Consider the following 13996-nt stretch of genomic DNA (forward strand, 5'->3'; position numbering starts at 1 on the left):
TCACGCGACGCCCCTTTCCCCTTCCCGATCGCCATGTTCCGCGCATCCGCCCGTCTCGCACACGAGAACCCGCTGGGCATCCCTCGCGCGCGGACGCTCCCGAAGGATGTGCCCTCCCTCCCCAGGCGCGGAGGAGGAATTGAGCGCAGGCCCATCGCGCACGTCCGCAGGGTGATCGCGGTCGCTAGTGGTAAAGGCGGCGTCGGCAAGTCCACCATCGCCGCCAACCTCGCCGCCACGCTCGCTTCACACCTCCAACTGCGCATCGGCCTCCTCGATCTCGACGTCTTTGGGCCATCTGTACCCACTCTTCTTGGTCTTCACGATGCATTCGAGCCGGAACTCACCGACAAGGGCGCCATTCGCCCCCTCGTGAACCACGGAATGCCAAACATGTCCATGGGGTACCTCGTCCGCCCCGATGCCCCCGTCGTCTGGCGCGGGCTCATGGTACAGAAAGCTGTGCAACAGCTGCTTTTTGATGTCGACTGGTCCGCTGCTAGTCCTGCAGGACTCGATGCGCTCGTGGTGGACCTACCTCCGGGCACGGGCGACGTTCCCCTGTCACTCGCTCAGCTCACCAACGTGCACGGCGCCGTGATAGTATCAACACCACAAGACGTCGCTCTCGCCGACGTGCGCAAGGGCATCAACATGCTCAGAAAGGTCAACGTACCGGTACGTCTAACGCATTCCCCCTTCCATCCACTTGTGCACATACTCACGCATCATTCCAGATAACTGGCCTCGTCCTCAATCAGTCGCACTTCCTCTGCCCCTCATGTACTACGCCGCACTATCTTTGGGGTCCGCCAGACCACGTCCGCGAATTCGCTAAAGACACCGATATTGACCTTCTCGCCGAGCTGCCCCTCGCCCCTGCAGTAGCCGCCGCGGCAGACGCAGGCGTGCCGTACCTCCTGATATCTGGGGAGAAGCGGAAAGACGATGGTCCTGGGGCGGAGCAATGGCTTGATCGTATGAAGTCTATGGCGGAAAAAGTATGGCAGGCTATTCCATGAACGCAATCGATGACCTGGCCAACTTGGAATGGATAAACGACGCGAGCTGCCTACTGCATATGGTCGCAGTTACTAAGTACGAACACTGGACGCGGATGATATAGATGAAGCACATCTCGAAAACATCAAGCAAATAGACACAAGTGCGGGAGTAGCAAGGAGACTTGCGATGCGACGTGAGGGAAGGACAGATGTGTGAGTCATGGTGTATGGCTGGTGTATACGACGAAGCCGCAGACCAGAGCGGCCGTTGAGAATTTCGACGATCTGCGAGATGCGGTTGGTTTTGCGGTCCGGGTGCCGCGAAGCGCCCAAGCTCGGAACCGGTGCACGTGAAATGCACGTGTAGAAGGGCTTCCTCCCTTGAGGTTCAATCTGCAAGGTTCCTCACACTCCTCGACCTCTCCTAACAAGCCTCAAAATACCCTTTGTCCCTCTTCTGGTCCGTCTGCCACTACCCAAGATGTATGATATATACGAGTGCCCAAGTATGCGACAAAGCTGAGGGTATATTAGTGGAACCATGTACTTGCTAAGGGAGACGACAGACGCGGACTGGGTACATGTACAAGCAAGCTACCACTGTGAAATGCGGTGGTATGAGGTGTACAGTACAGAGAGCCCGCCGTGTCGCGCGCGCATAAATATCTGTCTGTATACAATGAAGTATGCCCTACGAACCCGGCGCGTGTTGAGTGTGGTGGATGAATGTAACTAAGATGGATCGATGCGAACGGGTACGGAGCGGTCGCGTAGGTGCGACATGAGTGCTCGACAAGGTGAGATATCAAGAATTAGAGAGCGACGATGCGACGCAAGTCATCGACTAGAAGAAGCGTGTGCTGATGAATTCCCTTTGGTCGACGAGCCGTCTGTGGACGATGTTGCTGGTGAAAGAGGACCACTGTCAGGGTGTTAGCACGACGAATGGAGAACAGGCCCTGCATGAAAATACTCACCCCATTGCCGATGAAGACTGCCGCTAATCTTGCCAGCTCCATGTCCACCGCCATATTCGTGTCCATCGTTTCCTGGTCGAACTGCAGATCCTTCGTCGTGACGATCGTACCCCACCCGTCCTTCCTCAGTGCATCCTTGAGCTCGTCCAACCACACGCTCTCGTCGTTGGTGAGGATGTACATGACGTCGAGCACGCGCTTCTCCCCCTTCTTCTCGCCCTCCGCCAGGTAGTCGCGCTTCGCGTCCCTTGTCTTTTGCACAATAGCCTCAAACGTGGGCAGGCAGTGCTCGAGGTAGAGCGCGATGTTCTCCTCGGTGTTCCACCCCCACCCGCCGCCCTCGTGCGCGGTGAAGCGGTCGGGGAGCTCGGGCAGCAGGTTCCAGCTGTAGAACGTGCTATTCCACGCCGCGAGACCCAAACACGCATCCTTGAAGTCCCCGCGGCGGATGTGCATCGCGAGTGTGCGCTCGAAGGGGTCCAGCGGACCGCCCTTCCCCCGCGAGCGGAACAGGGGGGTGTTGCGCGCGACGCCTGCGGCGACGACGGACGAGGTGGCGTGCAGCCGCGACACAGGCGACTTGATGAACTCGTCGTACAGCGACAGGATGCGGTCGGAGCCCCACAAGAACAAGTCGAACACCTGCGGGTATCCGTCCTTCTCCCTATCCTCTGATACGATCTCGATGCACCGCTCGGGCGCGTCGAGCAGCAGGTCCCGCCACACGCGGAAGATCACGTCCCCGGACTCCCAGCGGTACGTGTCCTTCACCTCGCCCGTGGTGATCACCCGGCGGTGCTCGGGCGGGCAGACCTCGTCGTAGTACGCCGTCGACACGGAGCGCGGCGCAGGATCCTCGGGATCCCATTCGCCGCCCGCCGCGGGCCCCGCAATGAGCGCGTTCATCGGCGTGCGCGGCGCGGGGTCGAGGTACTGCGCTTGCTGCCAGGGGTAGTATTCGAGCTTCCAGATGTAGTCCTGGAAGACGTATGCGCGCTTGCTCGCGTACGCCAAGTGGGCGTTCATCAGCCTGGAGGTGCGAGGATGAGTAGAGAGCTTTGAGGATGGGCGGACGACGCACCGCTCATTCAACGCATTGTTCCACCCCAGCTGCTGTATCTCGCAGGAGAACTTGACGTATCGACCACTGGCGCCCTCGGGGAACGTCAAGTTCGGATTGTGTTGCGGCAGCGCCGCCTCGTACGCCCACATGTCCGACCAGTCTGGCGGCCCACCGAGCAGCGGTGGCCCGTCCAACAGCCCTCCCCCTGCTCCCCTCCCCCCGAGGGCGGCAATGACAACGAGGAGAAAAATGAACGCGGCGATGAGCCCGAGTACTAGCGATCGGCGCGCATTCCGCACGTACTGCACCGCGACGCGCGAGTAGTGGCTGGCATAGCCCTGCACTCGCCAGAACGCCGGCGGCGCAACGTTGGTGGGCAGCTGCGAGTAGCCGTCGAACGTGTGGGGCGTCATGGCGGGGGGAGGGGAAAGGGAGGGAAGGGAGGGAAGGGAGAAAGAGGCTAATGCAGAAGGCAAGCCATGATGGTGGCAAAATAGCACTATGCGCGCTGGTGAGGCACTGCTTTCGTACCCACGGTGATCAAGGCTGCAGTTCGCCGCGTTCTCACCGCGGTCCGAGACGATGGGACTCGGGAACTCGCTCAGAAAGGTACAATAGACGTTGGCTGATCCGGGCGGTGTGCCTCGGGATGGTCAAATATCGACCTTGGCTTGGGTAGTGACTTCAACTTGGCTATGGCCTACTACGCTCACTTCGTTCTGCTCAGAACAGCGAGGCACTTAAACTCATCGATGGCAGAGGCCTTGATACTGTTGAGAGGCTGTGTCGAAATTGTAGGAAGAATCCGTGCTGATATCTGTCTGATGGGCGCTATACAACGCCGCAGGAAGAGAGGTCACCTAGATCCGCATCGTACGTTATATCAGTCCAGTTCGCCCGAAGGAAAACTCCCGCTTGAATTGCGATGGCCGTATTACATGTCTGCGGTGACTGAGGCTCTTGCACTGGCCCAACATCGGCAGACCTTGCTCAGGAACTCCTGGCCTAAAGAGCCCGGGACACTGCCTCTATATGGATGGCGGAGTGTTAGAGGGGATAGGCAAGGCTGGTCTGGAGAAACATATTTGAGGGCGTTGTAGCAAGTGGAAGTTGAACTCAGGATTTGTCGACGGCAGCCGATCGCGTTCTGTTAGTGATCGAGACGGATCACTGCCCCGAGGAGCGCTCATTCCATCGCGCGCGTCACAGTAGGCTATGCACCTCTTGCCTTTCCCCACCATGGGCAACAAACTGTCCTACGCCTACCGCCAGCTGCACAAGCCCGCCTCATCTTGGAGACGCATCCGTCTACGGCGCCTACTCACCGCCATCTGCGCGACAGTCTTCGTCGCGATCCCCCTCGCCTTCTACCTCCATCCCAAGACGCGTCACCTCCCCGTGGGCTACCTGCAAAAGTTCACCGGCACTGCCCTCCTCGGCGGTCCCCCAGACTGGTGGGAGCTGGACAAGTGGGAGGATGCGCTACCGCAACACAACTTCTCCCTCCCGCCGCCCGAGGGCTACAACGGGCGCTACGTCCGCTTCACGAACCAGATCGCTTCCCTCGGCTGGAATAACGTCCTCAACGAAATCCTCATGAACGCCCATCTGTCCTACGAATCCAATCGCTCGTACGTTTTCCAGGACTATGTCTGGAAGACGAGCTACTACCCGTGGCCTTACGCTCAGGCACGCGAATGGCCTCCCCACACACCATTGAACGCCCTCATATCCGGCCCCGCCGCTGGCGCACCTTGGCCAGCAGGCGATCCTGCTCCCCGCGCCGTCAATGATCACTACTGGGATCGCGTCTGCCCACCACATCGCAGGCGGAGAATACACACCCAGGACGTCAAGGAGCCCATCCGCTGGGAAAACGGCACGGTCATCTTCGAAACGTGGAAAAAGCTGTTGCTTGACGCACCCGAGCACTGTATCGAGATCATTCCCGCACCCCTCGAGGTTGACGCCGTGCCTCAGACGTTTGACCTCTGGCTCTGGGGCAGCGAGCGCATCCTGTCGTTATGGGACCGCTTCTCGAAGGGACCCGTTTCGCAGCTCCTTCGCACGTCTCCCGTGGTCGAAGGCGGTGTAGCGCGGAACGAGCACCTCTTCCGCGTCGACAACAGCACCGCATATGCGGACCCCTACTCGCGCATGCTCGCCATTCATATCCGCCGCGGCGACTTCAAGCAGGCCTGCCTTGACCTCGCGACATGGAACAGCACGTTCTACTCGTGGAACCTCCTTCCTTTCCTTCCTGATTCCTTTATTCCGCCAGATCCCCAAGGAGCGAAGTGGGGGTGGAACACGGAGGAGAATAAGGCGTACTATCTGCAGCGCTGCCTGCCGAGCTTCGATGCGATTGTCGAGAAAGTGCAGACGTCTCGGCGAGACTACGTGAACGCCGGGCGCGAGCTGGGGCACACAAGGACACTCGACGTGATGTACATCTTGACGAACGACCGAAGTTCGTACGTGGACGACCTCAAGAAGGCGTTGAAGGCCGTGGGGTGGAAAAAGATCGTCACCACGGCGGATCTGGAGTACAATGCGGAGCAGATGGATGTGAACATGGCGATCGACATGGATATTGCGAGAAGAGCAGCGGTCTTCATCGGGAACGGGGTATGTAGAGCTCGCGACCCGTCATATTTGGGCAAGTACTGATCGTTTGCTGCAGTGGTCTTCCTTCACCAGCAATATCGTCCACCGACGACTCGTGGACGGCAAGGAGCCGATCAGCATTCGATTTTACTGAGCTGGTTCTTCAAGTACGATGCCACTAGCGGGCCTGCCGCACACAAACACTCTGTTCGGCCGTTCCCTCGGGTGACCTTGAGCGGGTACGGAGATCATGGGGAGCGCACCTGTCTACCGACTTCTTGTTTGCGCTCGTGCTAGGTTGGCCGCGCACATTTGAGCTGTCCTGCTCACAATTACCCACTTGGTAGATACCGCGTGCCATTCACTAGACCTGCTTTGCTGCTCGTCTCGTCTTGCGCCTCGCTCGTCATCCGCCAGGGATGAAAGGGCCTCCTTGAACCATACCTTCACGAACACTGCCACGGACATTCACGCGCGTCTGGCAATGAATACCTACTGATGTTTCGCAATGGATCTTTGTCGAATACACGTACGCTACGCACGAACTCCTACCTTACTGACTACATACCATAGCACTACTGTTCGTGTATCGTACGCACTGGACTCCTTCAAGACTCGATGTCTGTAACTTGCTTATATATCAACTGGGAGATGGCTGGTCGTCAACACTCACGTCTTTGACGCTTTGGGAGCTGTGTGGCAATGGACCTACGACAGGTGAGAGACAGCATGACCGTTCATCACTGCCAGTCAAGTCCCACTACATTGATGAACTGTGACCGTCACAACACGGAATCTGCCGGGCGCCATGCGACCAAAGCGAACATGGCTGCTCTTTTCTTCCTGTTTCTCCAAAGCAGTTCAAAGCCACATACTAGCTACACGTCTTTCGCATGAGGATCTGGGGCAAGTCACAAGAGCCCCTGAATGTAGCGGTGGTCATTGTCGGTGCGTCTTCAATGGTCGCTTTCGGCAGTTCTACGTTCAACAATGACTGAATGAATCTTAGGTCGTCCGGAGTCGGGCAAGAAGTCACTGGCAAAAGCTTTGGTGCTTTTCCCTTCCCCCCTCGGAAACCAATGATTTGAACACTGACTCCTACACTCCAGGATGGCAGTATCTACCATCGCTCGCATGACAACCAGTCGTTCCTATTCGATGTCGAAATCCACGACGGAAGTTCACCCTCCACCAAGTCCTCAAATCTCCCGTTCATGGCCCTCATTACGCTGGCTTATTCACAGCGGACACGCGACGAGCACTTCGCCGAGCTAATCGGCGTCGCGGCGTCAGTTTCGTCGAGCCACTGCTTCGTGCTCACCAAAGTGGACCTCGTTCCTCCCGGAGCTAATGAGGAGCGCATCAATTGTCTTCGAAAAAGGGCTGCAATAGCATGGTCTTGCGCTTCCGCTGCTTTTTCAGCAAGCTCATTGACACATGAAGGCTTGGATGAGCTCCGTGGCTACATCGGTATGTGGCAATTTCTATGTTGTACGTCGTACTCCGCTCACTGGCCGAAGCTGATCAGTTTTCCCCACCTGTCGAGACCTTCGGCATTCGCAACTTGTGGTCTCTGTGCTGTTCGTATGTGCTGGACTTTGTGGCAACGTGTTGTTCTCTCCCTCTTTCTACAATGAGCAGCAATGTATGGCACTTGTCATGCATCATCGAGAGAAAAGTGCTGACTATGCTCAGGTCGACGAAGAGCTGGCCACCATACATGATGATGATGCCCTCAATCAACTGCGCAAATTGTCGACAGCGAAGCCTTGGAACCAGCACATACAGCGTGTCCTCGGCGCAAGCGAGCCAGGGCTTCTTCCCGTCAAGCAGATCACCGACTCCTTAGTCGTGAAGTGGCCAACGTCCTCTGAGCGAGCATGCTTGGAGTACATCCGGAACCACACCACTATCCCTGTGCCAAGAGTATACCGTCCTGACTTGTCGTCACTCGTCATGGATCTTGTCGAGGGTGAGAACTTGCTCGAGTGCTGGAATAAGCAATCGCGCTTCATGCAGTTCCGCATCGCCTGCACCCTTCGATTATACGTCAAACAACTTCGCTCTCTTACATCTTCGCGACTCGGCGGGCCGGAGAACGGGCGCGTTTCTGGTCTCCTCTTTCGGGACCAGGCTTATGGACCCTTTCGATCCACTCTTCAATTCCGACGATTCTGCGAGTACGTCGTCGCTGTGTCCTGGGATGACCTGGACGCGCGAAAGTGCGCATCTGGCGCTCCTCTGCCACCTATACCCCAGTGCAAGGGAAGTTGGGACCCTGTCTTCGTACATGGGGATCTGAATCCCAGCAATCTGATCCTTGACAAGCGCAATACGCTGTGGATTGTCGACTGGGCGACAGCGGGCTTTTATCCTGCATTCATGGAGTCCCAGACCATGCGGTACTTCAACGAGTATGTGTGGAGAGACGACTTCGACAAGATACCACGATCATGGAGGCAGTATAGAGAGTTTATCGCTGGAAAGACGGATGCGGAAAGTGATAGATTCTGGGATTATTTCGAGTACACAGTCTATCGGTTTGGTGGGGATCCTTACGTATGAGACGACGCACTCAGTATACTCGCCTCTGATTATACATTACCAGTATACACTCGATCGCATTCACTTGGCGAAGGTCTATGGAAATGCGGGTTGTTCAATCCTCCCAAATTTCGCTCAGAGAATAGGAAGGCGGTGACCACATCGCAAGGTTTCTGTCGCCGATAGCGATGCAAATCTAGATCTGTTGATTATGGCTAGCCGTGTGATGACCGATAGAAGTACAGGAAAGAAATGGTATACATTTGTGAAGGAGTTCGTGAAAGAAATTCAATTCAGCATAAAATCAACAGTCCTCGCTGCCTCTTCTATAACGAGAAGGCTGCCCCTGCAAATGCAGAGCTAACATGTTTCGTGCGGGGCGACGATGGTGAAGCTGGGGACTTCGCTCCCGGAGCTACGTCGTGAGATCTCCTTCCTCCGTGTGCGTCGTGCGCTCTTCCCCCGGTATGAGCACCGGTACTGCTATGTGGTGTAGCTACCATCGAAGAGGGTATATGCGCAGGTGGTCGTGGCGTTGTCTCCTGGTTCGCCCGCGCCGCTTCCTGCTGCTGCTGTTGCGCCGCCGCTAATTGTTGCTGTATGCCGATCCCCGAGGATGGTAAGTGCTCGCCCCGATGCTCCGGTCTATGATGCCCTCTATAGTCTCCCGCGTGCTGCTCGCCGCGGTGGTGTTCTCCTGACCTTCGCCCGCTGTGAGACCCTGGGCCTGCCCGCTTCCGATAGTAGATGACCAGCTCCGCCGCCTGTCGCCACACATACTGCCGCACTTGCGCCAAAGTCATGTCCAACGGGAGGACCACATTGTTGCAAAGGACTTCGTATGTCTCTTCCGCACGCTCGACGGGGTGCGCACCAGCGCCCACACCGGCTCCGCCGCCCAGGCCAGCACCGCCCATGCCGGTACCGCCTGCGCTTGCGAGAGACGATATTGACCCGCCTCGTGAGCCGCCACGGATCTTCTCAAGCTTGTCCTGAACCTGTTTTTCCGCACGTCAGTGTGTTTCATACGTGAAAAGCAACAGCTACTTACATGCACGACCAGTTTCCTGACCCTTAAATACCGGCTCGCCGTCAACTTGCTTTGCGCGCTGTGAAAGAGGGAATAGACGTCAGCGACCTCGAAATGTTCGGAAGACGGCGTCCCACGCACGTATTCAACAAATCAGGCAGCTTCTCCCCGTCCTTATCCGGCCACGGCAGCAAAACGAAGCTCAGCTTCACCGGCGGCGGTATAGGTGCGCGATTCATCAACAAGTACTCCAGCAGCCACATAGGTGCCACAGCTTCGAGCGCACGTACATCTGGGCGGCCTACCAATGCACGGTACACGACCTTGTACCCGCCAGCAGCAGGACCGGTGTCCGACTCTTCCGTGATGAGTACACAGACGTCGTGAGGGAGGCTATATCGAGGCGCCTCCGCTGACGACGGCGGGGTGAACTGAGAGGCGAGCAACGCTTGTCGAGGGGTGGAAGGTGTTTCAGTAGGTGGCACGGCAACTGGCTGAGCGTGGTCGTGTCGCTCCTACCAACCTTTAGCATCATTCGCACATCGAAAAAAGTCCCGCCCACGTACCTCCGCCGTCTCCAGCGGCGCTGGCGAAGTTAGGTCGTTGGCCTTCTTATTCGTTTTCCCCAAGTTCTTGAGCCGACCCATCAATCCGCTGGGAGTAGTCGGTGTATCCGGTACCCGTCCATTTTCAATCGGACGCGGCGTCTCATCCGGCGTCACCGGCGCAGCCCCCACCGCTGTTGATGGCCGGCGCCCCCTCACCGAGAAGTAATCGTGCTCCCGACCTGGAGAGATCACCTCGGCCGAGGTAACTGCCCGTAGATGTCGCTCTGGCACAGGCGTCGCCTCGCCAGACTGCGTTGCAGCAAGTGCAGCAAGCGGGATCATTGGGGTTATCAGGGGTGAAGAGCGTGCAGCCAATGGCGATAGCGCAGGCGGGAGCACGGGCACGATGTGTGGTGCGACGGTCACTAGGCCCGCTGGCCATCGTGACGGACCAGGCGGATGTGATGTGCTTGTCGGAGACCCAGGGCTCGTTGGACTCCCTGGTTCGTGCCGCCGTGCGCGCTGTTGACGTGACTCTTCGTGGATGAACTCGTAGAAGAGGTTGCGAAGCACCCAACGGCCCAGGTTAACTGAATGGTGAATTCAATATCGCGACGACCGACTGAAGTGCGCTTACTCACATCGCCCGTCATCTCCCCACCTCCTATCGCCTTGATATCCGACCTGGTCTGCGTAAACCTCCGCTTCGAAGCAGCGGTCGGTCACCTGCATAGTCAATCAATTTTGTGGCACGAATGCGGAACTTCGAACTCACATGTACGGCCAACACGCCCACCTTCGTCTCCACCGAACACCATTGCGGAACCGCCGCCTCTCCCTCCACTCGACTTCGCACGGCGTCCAGCAACTCTCTCGGCGACCTCCTCGGTTCATCCAGTGGAGCCTTATGCTCGTGCTCGCTGTTCCTCCTCTGCGGCCCAGAGGCACTATTCGCCCCCTTCTCTTCGCTCCTCATCGCCTTCACAATATCTTCCCTCAACCACCTGCCCAAGCACTGACAGCGCAAGATATCCCAGACCGCGACCTCCTCTTCCGTGTCGACAGTCAGCACATGCGTACGGTCGTTCAGAATCACTGAGCGAACCTAATCAGCCTTCATTAGCTTCCTATATTCTTCTGCGCTTCACACACATGTGCTCACCAGCCCCTTCGTGCCCTCGATCAGATCCAGCGGCTCCGCGTTCAAAGGTATTGCATCCGCCGCTAACTCTCTCGCCTCATACTCTGTCCGCGCCGTATCCTGCCTCACTAGATGATGCGGCTGGTGGCTCGACGGTTGGGAGTGCCTTCGCCCCATAGTCGAGTCCGGGCTGGGCAAGTGACTGGGCAGATTCAGCTTCATCTACATACCTTACGCCAGCAAATCGAGTCTACTTACCTCCTCCTATGTGGGAAATATGCGCTCCCTGGGCTACGAGCCGCACGCGGGACGCTCAAGATGCTCGCCGCCGAATACAGCGTCGCCACCTCCGGATCCGCATTCTTCATACTCGCGTACGGCGTGAACGGGTCGTTGGGCGACGTCAGGCGCACTAGCGAGTCGAACGGAATACCATATAGGGTACTCATGCCATCGCTGGCGTGCGCCTTCTCATCGCCCGTATGCGGCTTGCCGTCCTTGCTTCGGTTGTCATACGGCTCGGCAAATGATACCGTCGAGTGGTCCGCCGACAAAGACAGGTTCAGCGAGGCCGTATCCTGTGCCTTCTGCCAGTCGGGGCTAGAGCTGCGATGCGTCTCTTCGCCGCCGCGAGAGGCTTCGCAGTTCGCTTCCTCTGCGGCAAAGATGGCTCGTGCGCGCTCCGCTCGTCTCGGTGGCACGTTCCAGCGCTTAATGCTCGCCGAGCCGGTTGCGGTCCACAGGTAGGTATCGTCGGCAGCCACGATGCGGTTGATGCCCTCGGACTTGGTGGGTGGCTACGACCAGTTAACACTCACAAATCTTTTGTACGATCCAGTAGTGAACTTACTGAGGTAGTGCTAGATCGCTGCAAGAGGAAGCACGAGCATGAGCAGCGAACAGATGTAAATTCGGCAAAGGAGAAACCAACCGAATGTCGCGCGTCATCGCATAAAACGATACACTCGCCCTCAGATATATCCGCGCAGTCCTCGACGTCGACCTTGCAGACTAAGCCAGCGCGGTCGCCGGAGTAGAAGATCTGTGCGAGTTGTCATCATGGGCACATCATAGTAGAACAGATCGAAACGGACCTCAAGCGACCTATGTTCGCTCCATAAGCTCCAGACGCTCTCGGCATGGTGCGTGAAAGTGTGTAAACAGCGCTGACTGCGTAATGACCATAGCTTGACGGAAGCTGAAAGAGAGCGGAAGACACATTAGTATGAACCAGGGAAAGCCGTCAGTGGGTTCACCATCCGCGGACCCAGTAAGTAACTGCGAAAGAGATGTGAGGACAAGCGATATTGGGCGCTTACATGGGCACTCACATAATTCGAATCCTCGCTTATGAGGATGGAGCGAATGTTGTCGGTATGTCCAACGAGTTTGCCGGTCCGCTTGCCGCTACGCGGGTCCCAAAGACGAACTACTCGCTCTGGGCTCCCACTTGCAATCGTGTGACCGAATGGGTCCGCCGCAAGCGCGTAGACAGAGGATTTGGGAGAGGACGACGACGGCGCTTTAACAGCGTTGTTGCCGATCTTGGGTGAGAGGGGGTCTGTAGCGATAGTCAGTCGACTAGACGCATATATGCAGTTCCGTGACGCACCAGAGGTAGAATGCGACGACAATGTCATGAGCGGGGTCGGCTCGCTCGACGGCGGGGCGCCCAGGTCCCATATCTTGATCGTCCTATCGAACGACCCCGAAGCAACCCAGTTTTGTGTCCGGCACTGCGTCAAGCATCGCACATAGTCCGCGTGTGCGCCAATCCGCACGGGGTCGGACAACGAATGCGGGTTCCACGCCTTCACTGAGCCGTCCGAGGACGCCGACACGACAGTCTGGTTCTGGTTGCAGAGCAGGATATCATTCACCCAGTCGCGGTGCATCTGTGCGCTCTGCCGGAACTGGCTGCGGGGCGGCTGGGCGGGTGAGCATGGTGGCGCACACGAGATCGCGCGCCACACACCTTATTCGAGCTCGCGGACGCCAGCGCTGCTCTATCAACCTCCCACCGTGGCGCGGGTGCGGTGATGGTGTTCGCGCGCCGCCGGGAGATGGTAACATCGCCAAGGATATCGCCGTCACTCGTCGGACGGTCCTCCCCCTCCTGCTCCTCGTCGATCGCGTCGTCCGCCCAGCCGGTCATGATCTCCCAGCGCGCGAGTCCTCGAGTCGATCCACCAAGCTGAGATACCCGTCTGTGTCTCCGCATAGGCAGTCCGAGATCCCAGGCAATGACGAGTCCGTCCTTCCCGCCGGAGTACAGGATGCCCTCCGGTGCTGCGCGATTCTGCAGCTGCGTCGTCGTGTCTAGCGCCAGACATGTTACTCCGAGGCGATGTTGAGGTAGAGAAGATGAGGACGAGGGCGGGGTCGGTGGGGGCTGATCTCGAGCAGGGTGCAGTAAAGGGCCAGCTTGTCCCAAGCGCGGAGCATTCGCAGGAGGGAGTACGAGGCGGGGGGCCGGTTCAGCAGGCGGCGGGATCACATAGGTTACGCGTCGGCGGGGCTCCGTCATCACCAACGATAGCAAGGAGCGTGCTCGCCACGACCGCCGGCGTTCTTCACAACCTCACTCAGCGCCCCGACATCCCCCAATATCACACCCCGCCAGGCACCGGTCCGTCACTGCGTGATCTCGCGTGCAATCCGTGACTTCATTGCTGAACTTCAAGTTCATGTTTTCAAGTCTTTCTTTGACTCTCTGGACGATCCCATATCAGCCCATGTCCCCCATCTTCGCTCTCGTAGCACATTTTGAAGATAGCAGAGGAGAGGTCTACGGCTCAGCCACGCTGACCACGGGTGACCTCGCCAATCACTCGCCTTCTACAAATTCGAACGTAAATCCATCCATGCGTCCTTCGCCAAGTATCCGCATAAAAACATAGTGACCGAGTCCCAATCATTGCCCACTACATCAGTATACGACTAAACAGACACGGTAACAAAACGCATGGAAGGGAACGAGAAAACCAAAATATCATCAGCACAAAAAGAAAAAGGAATAATATAGAGCAAAAGGTATAGCGTGACACACGATGCGGCGAGGGCGGCGGGCGAGCTGCAGCGA

At 57.6% G+C, this 13996-nt stretch overlaps 5 protein-coding genes across 5 annotated transcripts; 3 read left to right on the forward strand and 2 right to left on the reverse strand.

Annotated features, from left to right (window-relative positions):
• The first annotated feature begins 5 nt into the window (after nucleotides 1-5).
• On the forward strand, nucleotides 6-1209 carry SCHCODRAFT_02532119 (P-loop containing nucleoside triphosphate hydrolase protein). Its single transcript, XM_003033711.2, has 2 exons — nucleotides 6-678; nucleotides 738-1209. The coding sequence occupies exons 1-2, from the start codon at nucleotides 34-36 to the stop codon at nucleotides 1020-1022; spliced, it is 930 nt and encodes a 309-aa protein (XP_003033757.2). The 5' UTR covers nucleotides 6-33; the 3' UTR covers nucleotides 1023-1209.
• Nucleotides 1210-1432: 223 nt separating this feature from the next.
• On the reverse strand, nucleotides 1433-3620 carry SCHCODRAFT_02614580 (uncharacterized protein). Its single transcript, XM_003034286.2, has 3 exons — nucleotides 3063-3620; nucleotides 1982-3011; nucleotides 1433-1926 (listed from the first exon to the last, which is right to left on the reverse strand). Exons 1-3 carry the CDS (start codon nucleotides 3455-3457, stop codon nucleotides 1849-1851), a joined length of 1503 nt encoding a protein of 500 aa, XP_003034332.1. The 5' UTR covers nucleotides 3458-3620; the 3' UTR covers nucleotides 1433-1848.
• Nucleotides 3621-4283: 663 nt separating this feature from the next.
• On the forward strand, nucleotides 4284-5805 carry SCHCODRAFT_01091536 (uncharacterized protein; the record flags this gene model as incomplete). The annotated part of the gene is made up of 2 exons (XM_003033712.2): nucleotides 4284-5672; nucleotides 5728-5805. 2 exons carry the CDS (start codon nucleotides 4284-4286, stop codon nucleotides 5803-5805), a joined length of 1467 nt encoding a protein of 488 aa, XP_003033758.2.
• A 739-nt stretch (nucleotides 5806-6544) lies between these two features.
• On the forward strand, nucleotides 6545-8216 carry SCHCODRAFT_02664171 (uncharacterized protein; the record flags this gene model as incomplete). Its single annotated transcript, XM_003033713.2, has 4 exons — nucleotides 6545-6599; nucleotides 6661-6701; nucleotides 6761-7121; nucleotides 7180-8216. The coding sequence occupies 4 exons, from the start codon at nucleotides 6545-6547 to the stop codon at nucleotides 8214-8216; spliced, it is 1494 nt and encodes a 497-aa protein (XP_003033759.1).
• A 462-nt stretch (nucleotides 8217-8678) lies between these two features.
• Nucleotides 8679-13135, reverse strand: SCHCODRAFT_02491379 (WD40 repeat-like protein; the record flags this gene model as incomplete). The annotated part of the gene is made up of 14 exons (XM_003034287.1): nucleotides 8679-8781; nucleotides 8898-9052; nucleotides 9121-9304; nucleotides 9367-9719; nucleotides 9792-10363; nucleotides 10458-10878; nucleotides 10936-11080; nucleotides 11173-11711; nucleotides 11846-11956; nucleotides 12009-12112; nucleotides 12171-12192; nucleotides 12246-12436; nucleotides 12527-12842; nucleotides 12929-13135. 14 exons carry the CDS (start codon nucleotides 13133-13135, stop codon nucleotides 8679-8681), a joined length of 3423 nt encoding a protein of 1140 aa, XP_003034333.1.
• Between the last annotated feature and the right edge of the window lie 861 nt (nucleotides 13136-13996).

Source organism: Schizophyllum commune (assembly GCF_000143185.2).
Source record: "Schizophyllum commune H4-8 unplaced genomic scaffold SCHCOscaffold_3, whole genome shotgun sequence".
NCBI lineage: Eukaryota > Fungi > Basidiomycota > Agaricomycetes > Agaricales > Schizophyllaceae > Schizophyllum > Schizophyllum commune.

Coding starts and splice junctions, on each gene's coding strand:
- SCHCODRAFT_02532119 (XM_003033711.2), top strand. CDS start 34: ATGTTCCGCGCATCCGCCCGTCTCGCACACGAGAACCCGCTGGGCATC. Junction 679..737: donor TCAGAAAGGTCAACGTACCG/GTACGTCTAACG, acceptor GCATCATTCCAG/ATAACTGGCCTCGTCCTCAA.
- SCHCODRAFT_02614580 (XM_003034286.2), bottom strand. CDS start 3,457: ATGACGCCCCACACGTTCGACGGCTACTCGCAGCTGCCCACCAACGTT. Junction 3,012..3,062: donor AACAATGCGTTGAATGAGCG/GTGCGTCGTCCG, acceptor TCGCACCTCCAG/GCTGATGAACGCCCACTTGG. Junction 1,927..1,981: donor CAGTCTTCATCGGCAATGGG/GTGAGTATTTTC, acceptor ACACCCTGACAG/TGGTCCTCTTTCACCAGCAA.